At 37.0% G+C, this 15,134-nt stretch overlaps 3 protein-coding genes across 6 annotated transcripts; all 3 read right to left on the minus strand.

Annotated features, from left to right (window-relative positions):
- Positions 1 to 324: 324 nt before the first annotated feature.
- noxo1a (NADPH oxidase organizer 1a) lies at positions 325 to 4,354 on the minus strand. The gene is given in 9 exon segments (XM_055035989.1): positions 325 to 927; positions 930 to 1,546; positions 2,305 to 2,422; positions 2,508 to 2,621; positions 2,696 to 2,886; positions 3,675 to 3,858; positions 3,944 to 4,016; positions 4,093 to 4,173; positions 4,257 to 4,354. Coding segments are annotated over 9 exon segments (1,551 nt in total). The 5' UTR covers positions 4,341 to 4,354; the 3' UTR covers positions 325 to 838.
- A 1,520-nt stretch (positions 4,355 to 5,874) lies between these two features.
- gid4 (GID complex subunit 4 homolog) lies at positions 5,875 to 10,005 on the minus strand. 2 transcript variants are annotated; one of them, XM_055036012.1, is made up of 7 exons: positions 9,643 to 10,005; positions 9,229 to 9,288; positions 7,934 to 8,041; positions 7,597 to 7,698; positions 7,381 to 7,511; positions 7,192 to 7,277; positions 5,875 to 7,115 (listed from the first exon to the last, which is right to left on the minus strand). In XM_055036012.1, exons 1-6 carry the CDS (start codon positions 9,865 to 9,867, stop codon positions 7,214 to 7,216), a joined length of 690 nt encoding a protein of 229 aa, XP_054891987.1. In that variant the 5' UTR covers positions 9,868 to 10,005; the 3' UTR covers positions 5,875 to 7,115; positions 7,192 to 7,213. The 2 variants fall into 2 exon arrangements, with proteins under 2 accessions (XP_054891987.1, XP_054891986.1); XM_055036011.1 differs by having other exon boundaries at positions 5,875 to 7,277.
- Positions 10,006 to 10,714: 709 nt separating this feature from the next.
- On the minus strand, positions 10,715 to 14,873 carry drc3 (dynein regulatory complex subunit 3). Of its 3 annotated transcripts, none has more exons than XM_055035994.1 (12): positions 14,615 to 14,872; positions 14,394 to 14,492; positions 14,112 to 14,228; positions 13,059 to 13,225; positions 12,802 to 12,948; positions 12,565 to 12,645; positions 12,371 to 12,467; positions 12,108 to 12,280; positions 11,836 to 11,967; positions 11,654 to 11,692; positions 11,135 to 11,248; positions 10,715 to 11,047 (listed from the first exon to the last, which is right to left on the minus strand). In XM_055035994.1, the coding sequence occupies exons 2-12, from the start codon at positions 14,443 to 14,445 to the stop codon at positions 10,952 to 10,954; spliced, it is 1,215 nt and encodes a 404-aa protein (XP_054891969.1). In that variant the 5' UTR covers positions 14,446 to 14,492; positions 14,615 to 14,872; the 3' UTR covers positions 10,715 to 10,951. The 3 variants fall into 3 exon arrangements, with proteins under 3 accessions (XP_054891969.1, XP_054891968.1, XP_054891970.1); XM_055035993.1 differs by having other exon boundaries at positions 14,320 to 14,492; XM_055035995.1 differs by lacking the exon at positions 14,112 to 14,228 and having other exon boundaries at positions 14,615 to 14,873.
- Between the last annotated feature and the right edge of the window lie 261 nt (positions 14,874 to 15,134).

Raw genomic sequence — 15,134 nt, forward strand, 5'->3', positions numbered from 1 at the left:
GGATGTTGCTGCTGTTTGTTTTCTGAAGCCCTTTGCATTTCAAAAGATGTCAGTTTTACCTTTCTGAAATGTCTGAAGGAAGCTTTGGAGAAGAATCAGAAATTTTGATTCACATCTAAATTAATCTCTGGGAAAGAAAGTTGAGACTCCACAAGCTCTCGTGCAACCAAAGTGCTTTGCATAAGTTTTCATACCCCTCTAGCTTTTTCACATTTTGTAACATTAGGGTTGTGTATTTCAGTACCGCATCATGTTCTGGGTTTACTGCCCTTGGCAACTGAGGCAGAGGTTCGCCTTATATTCAGAACACAACTAAAAACTCAGTCAAAGCCAAAGTCCAGACTTTAATTAAAAATTGAAAACTGATGTTTACAGAACTTCATTAAGTAGGTCCAGGCTACTTCACCAAGAACAATGTACAAAAATGAGTCAACATGTTCAAAAAAATGAGACTCTTCTCACTATAATGTTTTTACATGTGAAGACTCCATGCGTTGAACATTTTCTTTCAGGTATGACACAAAAGCATTCAGTATTAAACCCACAAGATCATTTTATTCATTTAATCTTTACAGTTAACTGAATGTAATATGTACAGATATCAGATGAGAGGATTTTCTGGTATGAGTTGATATAAAACTTAAAACACAGAGCTATTCAGACAAAATACACCCAGTTGTTGGTTACTTGTTTATTTTATATATATTAAAGTATTGATCACATAAGTGAAAGGATATATCTGATTGTTTTTTTATGTTCCAAGGCAGTCAAGAATCCAGTGTGCAGTTATTGCAAAATAGCATAAGAATAACAAAGAGCTTTAATTTTCATAGACCCGTTACCTCAGTCGAAGTTGGTGACAGGGGTTTCTTTTAGTCACATTCTTACGGGTGACTGAGGAACAGTGGGTGAGAATCTCCTGGGCCGGGGTCTCGGGGGAACCTTCGGGGGTTGGGGCCCCTTGTAGAGGTTGGGGTCGGAGACGCTGGGTACCAGAGTTCCCTCAGGTTTGCTCGTTGGGCTGAGGTGGTTGGACACTATGGGCTGTGCCGTGTGGCAGAATCGCAGCTGATTGTAGTTGGCGCCGTAGCTCAGGCTGAGGGCATCATCGCTGAAGCTGTCGGTTTCATAGTTGTCCACCGACTCCGCTCTGAGGATCTGTCCGTTCTGCTCCTGCTCTGCGTCACTCTGCACCAGGATGACTGGAACGGGGGCTTGCACCGGAGATGTTGTGGAGGCGGGGTAGTCGTTTGCTGGAGCAGGGAGGCTCACTGCAGGCCGAGCGTAAGGCTCCTCGGACAACTGGTTCAGAGACTGGGACCTGTCTCTGAACCAGCCTCTTTCTGTTGGGAAGAGGCTGGGGGAGGTGGGCCTGGGGTTTGGATGCTGGGCTAGGTTGCCAGAGGAATTGCTGTGGTGTAAGGTAAAGGAGGGGGGCAGGAGTGAAGAGGAGTTTTGGACATTACACTGAGACCCCATCTGAACCCGAGGGTATATGTGGGGCTGGAGGTTCAGAGATGGGACATAGCCCATTTTCCCTTTGTGTCTGTCAAAAGACAGAGAAGATAAAAGAGGACATGAAGATGTTTACTATAACACTGAGCTTCTCAGAACTGAGCTAACAGCAATCAGAAAAAACAAAACATACTACAAGCATGTTTATACAAAACATTTAAAGTTCGTGTGCATTTATATGCAATCCCCATTTATCTGATGCCCCGGAATAAAAACTGGTGCACCCAAATTGCCGTCAGAGGTCAATATTTTGTGGAACCTCATTTCAGGCCAATTACAACTGCACATTTTTTAGCTCTGGACTTTGACTGGGTCTTATTGTCACACAATTATGCATTGATAATTTCATTTTAAGACCTGTTGCGCAAGATTTCTCGCTGGATTGCTATGAATTCAGCTCATTCCTTCTTTTTATTAATTCTGATAAATTTTCCTGTCCTCTCTGATGCAAAGCGTCCACACACCATCAGACAGCTGCCAGCATGTTCCACAACGGGGGTGTTTTTTTGGAGTGATATGCAGCATTTTGCTCATAGGCCCAAAACTAAAACTGTTTGAGATGTCCAAAGCTTTGGATATTGCTTGTTTTATAATTTAAACGTTCTTTAAACCTGATACAAGTTTATCCCTAACCTGTGAGGTGTGTTTGTTGATCTTCACAATGCCTTATGTGCACTGATATATTCTGACAAACTTCAAACGCTTTCATTGAGCAATCACAAACATTATAGATCCCATATAATAGTAATTAAGGACATCTCCATCCTTTGTAGAAGGATTAAATATTACCTTATGAACCACCAGCCATTATCCGGGGTCCGCAGGACCTCGACCACTTCACCAATGTTCACGCTTATTTCATCCACTATGTTGGAATTGTGGCTCTTGACAACTATGTAAAGCGCCCCTATGGGAGGCATAAAGAGCTTAAGGAATAATCTCCTCTAACTCATCAATTAATGTCGATAAAATGTTAATAGCTCTGCTCATACCTCTTGATGGTATACCATGCACTTCCTCTTCATCCTCCTCATCTTCTAGGTTCTCCAGGTAGGGTGCAGGAAACCAGGCCATCCTCTTGTCCTCGTTCTCTACGAGCCACCACCCTGCACACACATTCACAGGATCCCCGATTGGATTGGGAACGATCTAAACATTGCTCAGGTTATGCTTTGCTCACCTGCTTTGTCTTTGATCAGAACGTCAAGCATCTCATTCACAGCTACTTTGAAAGGTTTGTTTTTGGTGTCTTTGGTCTCATATGGGGCGATACATCGGTAGGTCTCTGTGACAAATGGCTGGGTCACATTACTGCCGGTGTCCTGTCTGTCGAAGCTCCTGATCTCGTCCTCAGAGGGCATGATGAGGATGCTAAGGTGAAAACACAAATCTAGTTTTCATCTGCAGACAGTCAGTTTGTTGTACAATCAGAAATCAAAACTTTTAAGTTGCCTTTTCCTCCGGAAATGGGAATTAAGCAATGCATACATACAAACTTCTTCCATCAGATCTAATTACAGTAACTGTCCTTGCCATGTGCTGTAGTGCACACAAAAACACTACCTGACATTTTTCACCTGTGTTACCTTCCCTTCAAATCAAATCAAGATGTCTGCTCTGTACTTATCAGATCTATCCACAAAAAAACAACAACTTCTATTTACCACAAGTATTGTTCCCGAAATTTTGAAATGTCATTGCTTTTATGATGGCGGCAAAGTTATTTTTTTTGTCTAAATGCTTATTAGTAATTATGGGAGTTCTCTGGTATGAGTGATCTCATTTTGAGAATTGGGAAGTTCGGAAATCTTCATAAGAATGACTATTTAGTTACAATTTTAACAACAAAAAAAAAGGTTTTGTTTCTTTTTTAAATGTGTGACAATAACCTCACAATTACAAAACCTTCACATGATTTGATTTAATATCAGATGGATTTATGGACATTGATATGGTGTCTCATAGCAGGAGCTGAGACGGAATGCACAAACTACATGAAAATGACAGATTTATGTTTTAATTAAGCTCTGATAAATAATAGAAGTAGCAATATTTTCTTTTACTTGATTTTTTTTAAAAAAGTTTTTTCTATGTTGTTAGTCTTCTTGTCTCATTAGATGGATTTTAACAGCTCCAATTGTTGCAGAAGAAACTCCTACCTGTTTTTGGTGAACTCTGGTTTTAGCTCTTTCTCATTTGGTTGCAAGAACTTTGCCAGGTCAGCAGACTGTGAGATTTGTTGATCACACCTCAGGAGTTCATTACAGTATTTCTGCAAATGCTTAAGGTGCACCAGTGATTTATCAAGGCCCTTGCCTTGGCTCTTCTGCTTCATTTTGTTGCCTAAACAACAACAACAACAAAATATTTAATTAATTACAACTGTATCCAGCTAGACATTTATTATTTATCGTTTAATCTCACCTACTTTGAAATTTAGGGAGGATTCTGTCAGATCTTTTCATTTCACTTCCAGAGAAAAACTTCTTCTTCAGCTGTTTCTAAAAGAGAGAAAAACATGAAATAAGTCATTTGGCACAAGCTCAGGGAGTAAATAGTGCAGTTCTTAATACTTACATGCATTTCTCTGAAATCTTTAAAGCTTCTGTAAACTACAATTTCATTCTGATCCGACCAAAGCACAGATGTTATGTACATCTGAAAGAAGATACACCATATTCTTAAAGAAGAAAATTCCTCTACAGTTTAACCCAACAGACAAAGGCACCATCTCTCCTTACCTTGTTCTTCTCCTTCTGAAGGACTCCGGTAAGACGGATGTTGATTGGGAAACGCTCAGACCCCATGACAGCTGGATAGATCATGTGCAATAGATGTCTCTCAGCCACATTCAGGAATGTGCAGGAGATGTCGTGCAGGTGAATTTATATTTCTTACGCAACACACAGGCGTGGTTGGACCACTCAGGCAGCCACTCCCTTTATGCAGACAGAATCAATGATCTTCTGCATAAAGGGAATTCCTGAAGTGTTCCAAAGTGTTCCATGGTTGACAATGAGAAATGTAAAGGACCAATCAGGTTGGCTTATTAGGAGCTAAGATGCGTCATGGTATGAGAAAAATTTGGCTTTCGTTTACAGTTTTGCTCAGAACGCTTTTTACTTATCTCTGATCTGAGTTGGATGAAACCCAAAGTAGAAATGACAAGAGTGAAGCGTCAGCCACTAAACACTGCAATTACTCTCCACACCCACATGTGCCCTTACAGGAAGACAATAGCTCAAATAATCTTCTTAAATACAGTGTCTAAAAATAGATTTTTCTTTATGTAAGTTAGGATATTGATTTTTTTTTTCCAGTTTGGGAGTTACAAAACCATAACAATAACAAAGAACTTGAACTTTCATTGGCACAAAGTGTGACAGGCTGAGTTTTGAATTAAAGTAAATAAAACTTTTTAAAATTCTAAATTTTCGCAAGACAAATAAAACTTTTTAAAATTCTAAATTGAAGTCTAATTCGCAAAGACAACTCTGGATGTCATCTGAGCCTGATCCCAGCAACATATACAAGGAACATACACAAAATGAAACAGTTCTTATGCAAAATATCCAATTATGTCACACATATCGCTCATGTCCATTTAAATAAATACATTTTAGAACGAATCAGTGAAAAAGTAAAGCATGTATAAAAGCCTAGATATAAATATATTCCTCAGTTTCATTATGTACAAATTACTTTAAATATTATTTAATTGAATTAAGCCCCTGCTTCTGCCATCCTCCAAAAACTAGAAGTGCATGCCTCGTATTGGCAAGTCAATTTGAAAATTTTGAATAAAATATTCCATATAGCTAGAATATTTCAAACCAGTGAAGAAGTCAAATGAATTCAGAGTATTGTGATACCACAACATTCTGGTTCTGGAGCAGGCACTTCATACCAAGTATGAAGGTATTCTTGCGCCAAGTTCACATCCGACACTTTCCGGTTTGTGAATGACTTAAACTTTGGTTGTTTCTTGATTGACTTTGTGGCTGCTGCCATCTAGCTGCACTTGGACAGCATCAAAACATCCAGAACATTTAATGATTACGCTACATAAAGAGCAGATTTTATGAAAAAGGTTCATGGATTTCAAGGAGATGGTATGACAGAACATGGGCAGCATGAATATAAGAACCATTTATATAATGCCATCAGAGAAAAGGAATATTGTCCTGTTTATATAATTGTGGTTACTCTTCACATATTACAATTATTTTTTAGGATTCATTCATTGGAAAAAAATCCAGGAAATATCCCAAATTGAAAATGTAATAACCCGGGGTTCCCGACAAGAAGTAATGAGTCTATTTCTATGTTAGGAAACAGAAGGGACATCACATACAAACATTTATATCAAATATTTTATTCAACTTCCAAAGTTCACGAAGCTCACCGTTTTGGTCAAATTAGAAACACTCTCTTTGAGATACTCTCCTAAACATTTTGCTCGGTTACATTGCACATTTTGTTTTGACACATGGTTAATAATAAATAAAATGAATGAATGAAAAATAAAAAGAAGAAACATTTTCTGATTGTGTTTATGCATTTAATTGCACTGCTTTAAAAGAAACTTTAACTTGCTTTAACCCAGCTGTAAAACTGTAGGCTACCAGGCCAAACGCAATTTGGCTTTTACGTCATCCCAGGTCAGGAAAACTTAAAGGATCCCACAAAGACGACGAAGAGATATTTTCCAAACATTTGCACTAAGTCATCCCGGAAAACTGTATCTTTAAGAAGAAAAGCTTTACAAGTGTAAGGCAACAGATTTTTCGAAAAATAAGATATTAGGTTTTTGTTTCTACTTGTCACTTCCTTACTACTTTCACCCTTTTTTAAAAAATAAATAAACTCTAAAACTCTTAAAGGATAAGTCACCAAATGTTTTCTTGTCCTTACCCCCAAAACCTAGAAAACTCTATTTTTGGGTCTGGGATTTCAGAAACATGTTATTTGACAAATCATTAATACCTTGTAGCATAAATAAAGCAGCAGTCTCAATTATAATAAATTAAACATTTAAGAGGCAAGGGAAAATCTTTCCACTCAAGTTCTTTGGCTTGCATAGAAGACCATGGGAGGAAACCATGATTATCGCCGACCTGTTCTGATCCAGCTGGTACCCATTCAGCTGTTCCACTTCAACTAACATTCTCTTATCAAAATCATTTGTCATCTTGCATAAAATAAACCCTCTCAGTTATAATAGAATCCTTTAGCCATAAACCACCAAGAAATCACTATGGGTAATTAAACATTTTCTATTAAATATAAGATTTTCTTTGTTGAACAAAATTAGTCTTTTCCTTTGCAAACCTTCACTAAAAGTGCAACGTGTCTCCATAATCAGGAATCGATTGTGATCTATTGCGATGTTCAATAACATAGAGCGCAAAAAACACTCGATGGTAAAGAATAATAACAATAATAAAAAAGCCAAACGAGAAACAATGGGTTTTTTTTCTCGTCAGCAGCTCTGTCTGGACTGTTCATGCCTTATCAATCTTTTGTCCAGCTCTTCTTCAATCCGTGCTTTCCTATTTGCAAATCAGGAAATGAGCACCTTGCCACTTGTGAGCTTCCTCCTAGAGAGGAAAACTGGTTATCCATCGGTGTTGTGGCGTCATGTTCCAGTTAATTCCAGGGCGGTACTAGCCGTACCTTGACGAAGAGATTCTTCATATCACCGAAATTCATAAATAGGCATACTATGCTCCTGAACATGATTCAGACTGAGTGACTGGTACCTGCAGAAATGAAATATAAAAACTCACATTTATAATCGTATCTCCTCCCCTCCGCAAAAAAAAAAAAAAAACTTTTATTTTGTGTAAATTTCACTTTTATTACCACTCTGAGCTCCTGTGGTAATAGTAGCCCTCAATGGTGGCTGTGGACTTCTGGAAGCAGATGTAGTAGAAGCCAGCAAAGGAGGCGCCGCTGATGTCTTTGATTGTGTGGTCTGGAACAAGAAACTGCTCCTAGAAGACCAACAGCAGCTGAAGCCAAAGCATAGTTCGAACAAGTAAGAGACGTAATTCCTGCAGTGACGTAAAATCTGCTCACCTTCCACCTCATGAAGATGTAATCACTGTTTTCCAAAGCCTTGTAGTCGAAGTTGTCCGAGTTAAAGGTTTTGCCATGCTTGTAAAAAGCCTGAAACTTCCCCTTTTAAGAGAATAGGAAATATGGGGATCAACAATAGGTTCAAATACATTTTTAAACTTATACTCTTTAAAAATATATCATCTGAAATGCAAACTCCAAAATTTAGGGAAAAGACGCCAAATATTGATTATTGTTTATTTGCTTTTCACTAGAGTAATGTTCAATACAGGGCACAAAAAATTCTAATTATTTTTAGGTGAAGTACAAAGTTGGTTCAAAAAAATGACAGGCATACCCAGTGCTTTCTGTCGACATCCTCGTCTGCATCCCACTTCCGGGTTAAAAAAGGCCGCCTGCGACTGATTATTTCACCAACAAAGAACGTTGTGAGAGTTGGGAACTCCTACAAAATATAAAAGGACAAGAAAAACAAAAAGGTTCATATTGCTAATAAACTGCAGGGTTCAAACACATATTTTTCAGGTCAACAGTCCAGACTCTTCTAAAATCATATTTGCATAGTTTTCTGCCATCTTTTATTCAAACTTAAAGTATAAATAACAATAATAATTAAAAAAAACAACTATCTACTGCAGGTAGATAGTTGAACAGAGGTCAAGTTTTACATATCTTGTCAGAAAAAAAATATCACAGACCGAAAGGAACGAATTAATGATTACGCTTGTAGTTCAGCTGTAAATCAGATCTTCTAGTAATCAAGAATGACTAACACAGGATTCAGATTTTGTTCTCAGATTTCAATAAGAAATAATATCAGTGAGCATAAACTTTTGTTCTAAAGTTTATGTGCACATTTTGCACTGAAATATATTCATCTCTGGGACAATGTTTATTACTAACATGCCAACATGAAGATGATACACTGAACCTTCTAGCCTTGAAGTGAATGAAAATGCTCTTCTTCAGAAAGGAGAAATATTTATTTTCATATAACAAACATTCAAATTTGACCATTATTCACTGACATGACTGCTCGTCTTCCACACACCAACCTTACTGGGGCATTTACTTATTCAAATTTATTTGATAGGGACAGACACACATCAACTTAGATAAACTAAACAGAACAGCAGTTCCATGTTTGTGTTATAGAGCTTATAGCAGCAGCTAATTCACACCACTTGTCCCTAAATAGGCTTTTAAACTTAAAACTAGTAGAAATTGGAGTAATAATCATAGTAGCAGGACATAATGTTGACAACATATACACAATCATGCATATAAAAACAGGGAGACATAAAACATTAAGTTTTATGGTTATGTCTATTTTTGACATAACCAGAGTTTTGTTTGTTGTTTTTTGTTAACATACTAAACCTGGTTACAGACTTTAAATTGACAGGAAGTGAGTTCCAAACTGCAGGTCCTCTGACAGACGGAGCACTTTGAGCAAAAGTGGTTCTACAGGTTGCATAACTTAACACATATCTGGCAGAAAATATCTCACTTTGACCAATCTCACCTTCTCTGGATTCAGCCTGTTTGCAGCAAGAATTGACCAGTCTGTGTTCAGCATGTGGAAGCATAAAGGTCAGTCTTAGAGCACCTGACCCTGTTTGCAAAGCTTACCTCAGTCAGGCCTTTGATCTTCAGGTATCCACACAGATATGAGTCGTCCATCGTCACATGCTGTCCAACAGATTATGGTACATTCAGTAATGTCTCACGGGGTTCACATAAAAAGTGCATGATGTAAAAACTGAAACAAAGATTTACCCATTTAAACACAAAATCTAGTACGGATTAAGTTATATATTTGAAAATCTGCTCTCGTTGCTACTCAACAAACATCTGCAGCTAGAATATTACAAAAAAAAAAAAAAGAAGTACATATAGTCTGGTGCACAGAACGTAAACTTTCAAGACAAGTGTCAAAAATGCATTTTTAGTCTACATTCAAAACAAAAATATAAAAATGTAAAAAATGAAAAACATTTAGCAAGCTAAATTTAGGATAAAAAAAATATACATTTATCAAAATACCTGCAGAACAACTTCGACATCATACGAGTTCCCTTTGCTCCTCTGATAACCCTTATACTGCGCGCCGCTGTAGAGCAGAGAGGTGGCCACCCCGGGTTGCTGGGTGTTGATTGGCGCAGGGGGAACAAGACAGGCCGAGGATGGACAGGCCGCGCCGGCTCCACAGTGGCACTCTGCTCGGACAGGCATGATGAGCGCTAAGGAAACACCGTCAGTAACCGTCATGAACGTCAACAAGAAGCACGCCACAACCGGAGACAAGAAACGGTACTGACGGAAGTTTTATCACCGTAAAAATAACAGTGGGGCTGTTCAAAAGTATTAGCTTTCATCAGACTGCCGGACTGAATAAATGTTGCGAGTCTTCCTGTAATCGCTCAGCTTTCTTGTATTTTATTGGCTAAACACCAAACGTCTGGTTGCAGCACGATTCTTATTGGATGATGTGTCAATATGCATTCTGGGAATTGTATGTTCGACGCTTCTAGTTTTTGATTCAGAATAGTCACAAAAAATTAATCTATAAACATTTTAAATCTCTTTACAGAGAAAAAGAGGATATAAATTAATAGATGGATAAAAATCGCTTTAAACTATTAGGTTGTGTTGTGAGTTTCCTCTTTTACATTTTTTTGCTAAATATAAAAATATGTATTTTTGAAAAGAGCTAAAATAACTGATTGAAAATTTGAGATTAGTAGGGGTTTTTTGTTGTTGTTTTGAAGAGCAATAATTTATCTACTGTCACTCATCTCTTGAACTGTTTCTTTTTATGGGACAACTGAACATTTCAATGTAGCTCAATCGAAATGTGCAGGAATTTTCCGACACACCAACATCTTTTCAAAATAGAAAAAGTTCGATCAGATTTTATCTAAATTTCTAGAGTTTAGAAGCAGGTTCTCAGTTGAATTTAACTCTGGGCTTTGACTGAGCCCTTCTAACACATAAATATGCAGAGTTTCAAACAATTAAAAACCATGATGTGATTTATTTCCTAATGTTCTCTGCCTAACCTTCACAGAAGTGGATTGCTACTACAATTAAATAATACTCAGGTAGAAATGTGCAATTTTATTTAGTAGAATCAGTGTACAGGGGGCTGAATATGCATTCTACATTTTCAATTTATTAATTTAATAATTTTAAATAAAGTAAATCATGCATAAAACATGACATTTTTGTATCTTTATATAGACATATTTATATATATATTTTACGTAAAACATGGAAAAGTAAATAGATGTACACATATTATCTGCTAATTATCGTAACAGTGCAGATGCTGTCAGTGAAATATAGCAAAATTTCATTCCAACTCCTCCACAGTTTTCATCAAAAAGTCATAATATCGGTAGATGTCTGAGATGCGCACACGGTTCCTCCTTTCCTCCTCTTCCTGAATCTGCAATAGTGCATAAAGATGGGGGTTGCGGACGGGTTGTCATTTCAGTTCAACATACACTTGTGTGTTTTCTACAAGGGTCTTTACTTGGGTGATGAGAGCTTCTTTCGAGTCATTAACTTGCGTATCCATTTGATTTTCTGTGTCACCGATGGTCTCCGGGGTCTCAACTTGACTGGGTGAATCAAAGTCTGTAGACAACTACATATGACGACATTTTCAGTCTCAGCAGCAATTCCTTTTACATTTCAATAATAAGCACGTTTTGGACCACACTCATTGACATCTCTGGTAAACATGAAAAAATCTTAAAAGGGTATTATACTTATACCCTTTAAAATAAAACTGAGTAAGTATAATGCTTCTACTTATACTTTACTTTTCAGGTTGATTAGAGGTTTCACAGAGTGCTAAGTATTTATTAGTGACTATTTGTATATAAACATTGCACACAGCCCCATTTTTTTTAGCTGCAGGACAATGGGAAGTTCGCTTTAATCAAATGAAAGGAAGATCAATATTTTCTAAACGTAGCATAATTCACCTCTCGAGTAGCAAAGAAGAAAAGTGTATATGCACTGCAGATTATCACAAAGCGTTACCCACCATGTCTGAGATGAAGCTGTCTAGCAGTATGATGTTGTCCTAACATAAAAAGAAACAGCAGCACAATGTAAATGAAGGATTTCATTAAAAAAAAAAATCAAAAAACAACAACAAAAAAAAACACGTATTAGATTACCAGGTGATAGAAAAAAAAATTCAAACACAATCTCATGAAGACTCACATCCATATTTTTGACAAACTCAAACTCCAGAGCCATGAGATCTTTAAACAGCTGGGAAGTTAAATTTCTTAAGTCGATGATTTTGATACGGTGCAGATCGGGGTCTTGTATTTTCTTTATATCTTTTATCCTCTAGAACATTTGAAACTTGTTAGATGACAATAAAAAAGAACAAGACAGCAGTGAATAAGTACAAAGATGTGCTGTAAATTTGTTCTAATAAAGTTAGATAACTCTAACTTTATTAAGTTAGAGATATCTGCTCTACTTGCCATTGTGTGCTGCTCATCGAAGACTGCAAGCATCTGTGACGCCCTCTGCTGATAGTGAGCTTCAGTTTCAGTCTGGCCAGTGAAGAAAGAGTTCAACTCTGTCTCCAGTTGTTTGTACTCATCTGAGTCTATAGCAAATATTTGTGAGCACAGCTCCGCAATTTTGCTCTGAGATGTAAATGCAAAGTTAAGAAATCTGAGGCATTTTGTCAGTTTGCGCAACTCGATGCAATAATAACACATCAGCAAAGAAAGCAGAGGATATGTCTGTGTGGGAGGAGTTTCTGGAAGGCTGTCTCGCCTCGTTGCCTCTGCTTCGTCTGCTGACGTAACTGGCGCAGCACTGTCCACGCCTGCATCCTGTTTTAGGAAAGAGCTTAAATCAGACAACATAATACAAGAAATAAAATGTGCACATTTGCAAAAACTGGCTTTAAAAATATGATCATCATCATACTTCTTCTGTTTTTTCCTGAACGGTCTGTGACTCAAGGAACTTCTTAAGCTCAAATTTGTACTTGATGGCAGCCTCCTCTCGCTGTAATTGCACAAGACAGAAATGTCTCATTTACAGTGTGACGCATCAATATGGGACCACATACGTGGATAGACTGATGCTTTAAATAGAAACAAAATGCAAAACTGATGTGGAAAATAGAAAAATCCCGAAAGATGTGCATGAGTATAGACTTACCATCTTTGGGCGAATTAAAATGTTGTCTAAGAGGGTCACATTTGGAATAAAGGCAGCAACATAAAGCGCGTGATCGTCCTTCTCAGTGAAAGGATTCCCACCGATGGAGAGTTTGAACAACTTTTTAAATCTCATGAGGTAGTGCACCTTTAATTTAAAAAAATGAAGATGAATAAACAAGACGGACACAAAGTCGTGCAGTGCAAACGTTCCATAACATGGCATTGCAGTCATTTGGATAAAGAAAATTATCTTACACATTCCTTGTGTGTGATTTGGTTTTTTGAAATGAAGAAGTGAGTAAGGTTCTCAAGTGTATCCATGTTCTTGATGACAGAGATTTTGTTGTAGGCCAAATTCAGCAATTCAAGCTTCCGCAGGGAGTCCAAACCCTCAATGTCCTCGATCTTGTTAAATGACAGATCTGCAAACACATTTGAAAGAAACATCAATAACGTGTGAAAGTACAGAGCCTTGTGAAAGCCGTCATATCCCTCGATAAGTTAAACTCGCAACTTTGAAAATATTTTATTTGGGTTTTTCTTTTTTACTGCTAATGATAGTCTAACACAAAGCAGTGCATGGTTGTGAATTTAAAAGAAAAGGAACATATAAGTAAACGCAGTAGACAGAGTTGACCAAGGTGTAAATCAATTTCAATAGCCGAGGACCTGATCAGTGAAGTTCTCAGATGTTTGTTCATAAAGATTAATGACTAAATAGCAACATGGAGACCAAGAAACACACCAGAGAGGTCAGGCATATAACTGCAAAATCCTGGAGAAAAACTATAGGCAATATATAAAAGACTTGGTAAAGAACTATAAAGCTATCCAGCTGCAGAACAGCATCACTAAACATACAAAGTTAAAAAGGAATGACCCACGTGTTAGAAAGGTCCATAGTTAAAGAATAAATTACATTTCTCGTTATGTGAAACTGTTAAAGAAGTACCCCAAACACTAGCAGCTGTACTGAGCAAAATAATGTACTATAAAGTACTGGCTTAAAGGACATAACATAAATTTTGATTTTTATTTGGGGAACAAAATAGATAACTTTGTATGCTTCACATTGTTAGCATGTTTCATAATTATGCACCGCTTTGTGTTGATCTGCTATATAAAACACTCATAAAATACAGTCATGTGTACGAATGTAACATGACCAATTGTAAATAAAAAAAACCCAAAACGTTTTAACAGGTATGAATACTTTTAAAAGGCTTGAAAAAATGTTTTCTATTTTTTGTTGCTGTTTGTCCAACACACTATAGTAACAGACTAAAGATAAATGAAATTGTCTCTTACTAAGCCAAGTCAGATTAGTCAGACGTTCCAGGCCCCATATCTTCTGTATGATATTGTTATTGAGATCCAACCTTATCAGCGATGTAAAATCATGTAGGAAATCCATCTTAATCAAGTCTGGAAACAACAACAATCTGAATCAGTGCATAAAATTAGACCCAAAACTTTTGAAAAGATTGTATTTTTTTGTTTGTTTTATCCCTTATACTTTTGAATTCCAGCTGTAAACTGATGTGCTCTCTGTGATCCAGATTCCCAAGGTTGTAATTGTGCAGAGCGTACTTTTCTTTTGAGGTGTGTTGCTCGAGTAACATCTCCTGCAAGGTGTACTCATCGTCCGACGAGCTTGATTCAGTGTCCATGTTTTTAGCCGTTTTCACTCTGTTGAAGGCAACCAGGTGAGTCAGAGATTATTCTAAAGTAAAACTTTGAACCAGCTGAAAAGTCCCAAGTTTACTACAGCCCTCATTGTAACTACCCGAATGTGTAATGTTTTTACTTACCGATAAATAGAAAAAAAACAACGAATTAACTCTTTGTATCAATGTACAGTCTAAACAGCCAAAACGTTTGTGTCCCGTTGTTTCCTTTGTTTACACTGTTACTTAGCAACAGTTTAACGCCACGAGTAAATTAATCAAACAAATAATTATTTTAACGTTGTTAAATAACTGAGAAAAGCAAAAATAAATCTGAACAGTAAAGTTGACTGTGAAACTTCACCTTCACGTCAAATCTCTAAAAAAAAAAGGTTGGCTTGTAACGGTTTTTCCTCAATCAACAGGTTGAGTTTCAAGATGCGTTCAAGTGCATTCACGAGCCGTTAAAACGCAAGCTTATTTTATTTAATTTTTTAAAATTGAAGGAAAACTATTACATATCTCTTATGCTGAAGCTTACTTTGCGTATTGTTTAATTCGTTAGATACTTTTGATAAATTCAGGACTACGTAGATTTTATTTATTTATTTATTTATTTTACCATATATTTACAATTGACACAATTTCAGCCAATCAAATTCAG

The sequence above is a fragment of the Poeciliopsis prolifica genome, unplaced genomic scaffold, assembly GCF_027474105.1.
Source record: "Poeciliopsis prolifica strain line A6 unplaced genomic scaffold, Auburn_PproV2 SCAFFOLD010, whole genome shotgun sequence".
Taxonomy (NCBI): Eukaryota; Metazoa; Chordata; class Actinopteri; order Cyprinodontiformes; family Poeciliidae; genus Poeciliopsis; species Poeciliopsis prolifica.

Coding starts and splice junctions, on each gene's coding strand:
- gid4 (XM_055036012.1), bottom strand. CDS start 9,867: ATGACGGTTACTGACGGTGTTTCCTTAGCGCTCATCATGCCTGTCCGA. Junction 9,289..9,642: donor ATGTCGAAGTTGTTCTGCAG/GTATTTTGATAA, acceptor TCTGTTGGACAG/CATGTGACGATGGACGACTC. Junction 7,699..7,933: donor ATGTCGACAGAAAGCACTGG/GTATGCCTGTCA, acceptor TTCTCTTAAAAG/GGGAAGTTTCAGGCTTTTTA.
- drc3 (XM_055035993.1), bottom strand. CDS start 14,473: ATGGACACTGAATCAAGCTCGTCGGACGATGAGTACACCTTGCAGGAG. Junction 13,226..14,111: donor GACTAATCTGACTTGGCTTA/GTAAGAGACAAT, acceptor ATGTGTTTGCAG/ATCTGTCATTTAACAAGATC. Junction 11,249..11,653: donor ACAGCTTCATCTCAGACATG/GTGGGTAACGCT, acceptor CGTCATATGTAG/TTGTCTACAGACTTTGATTC.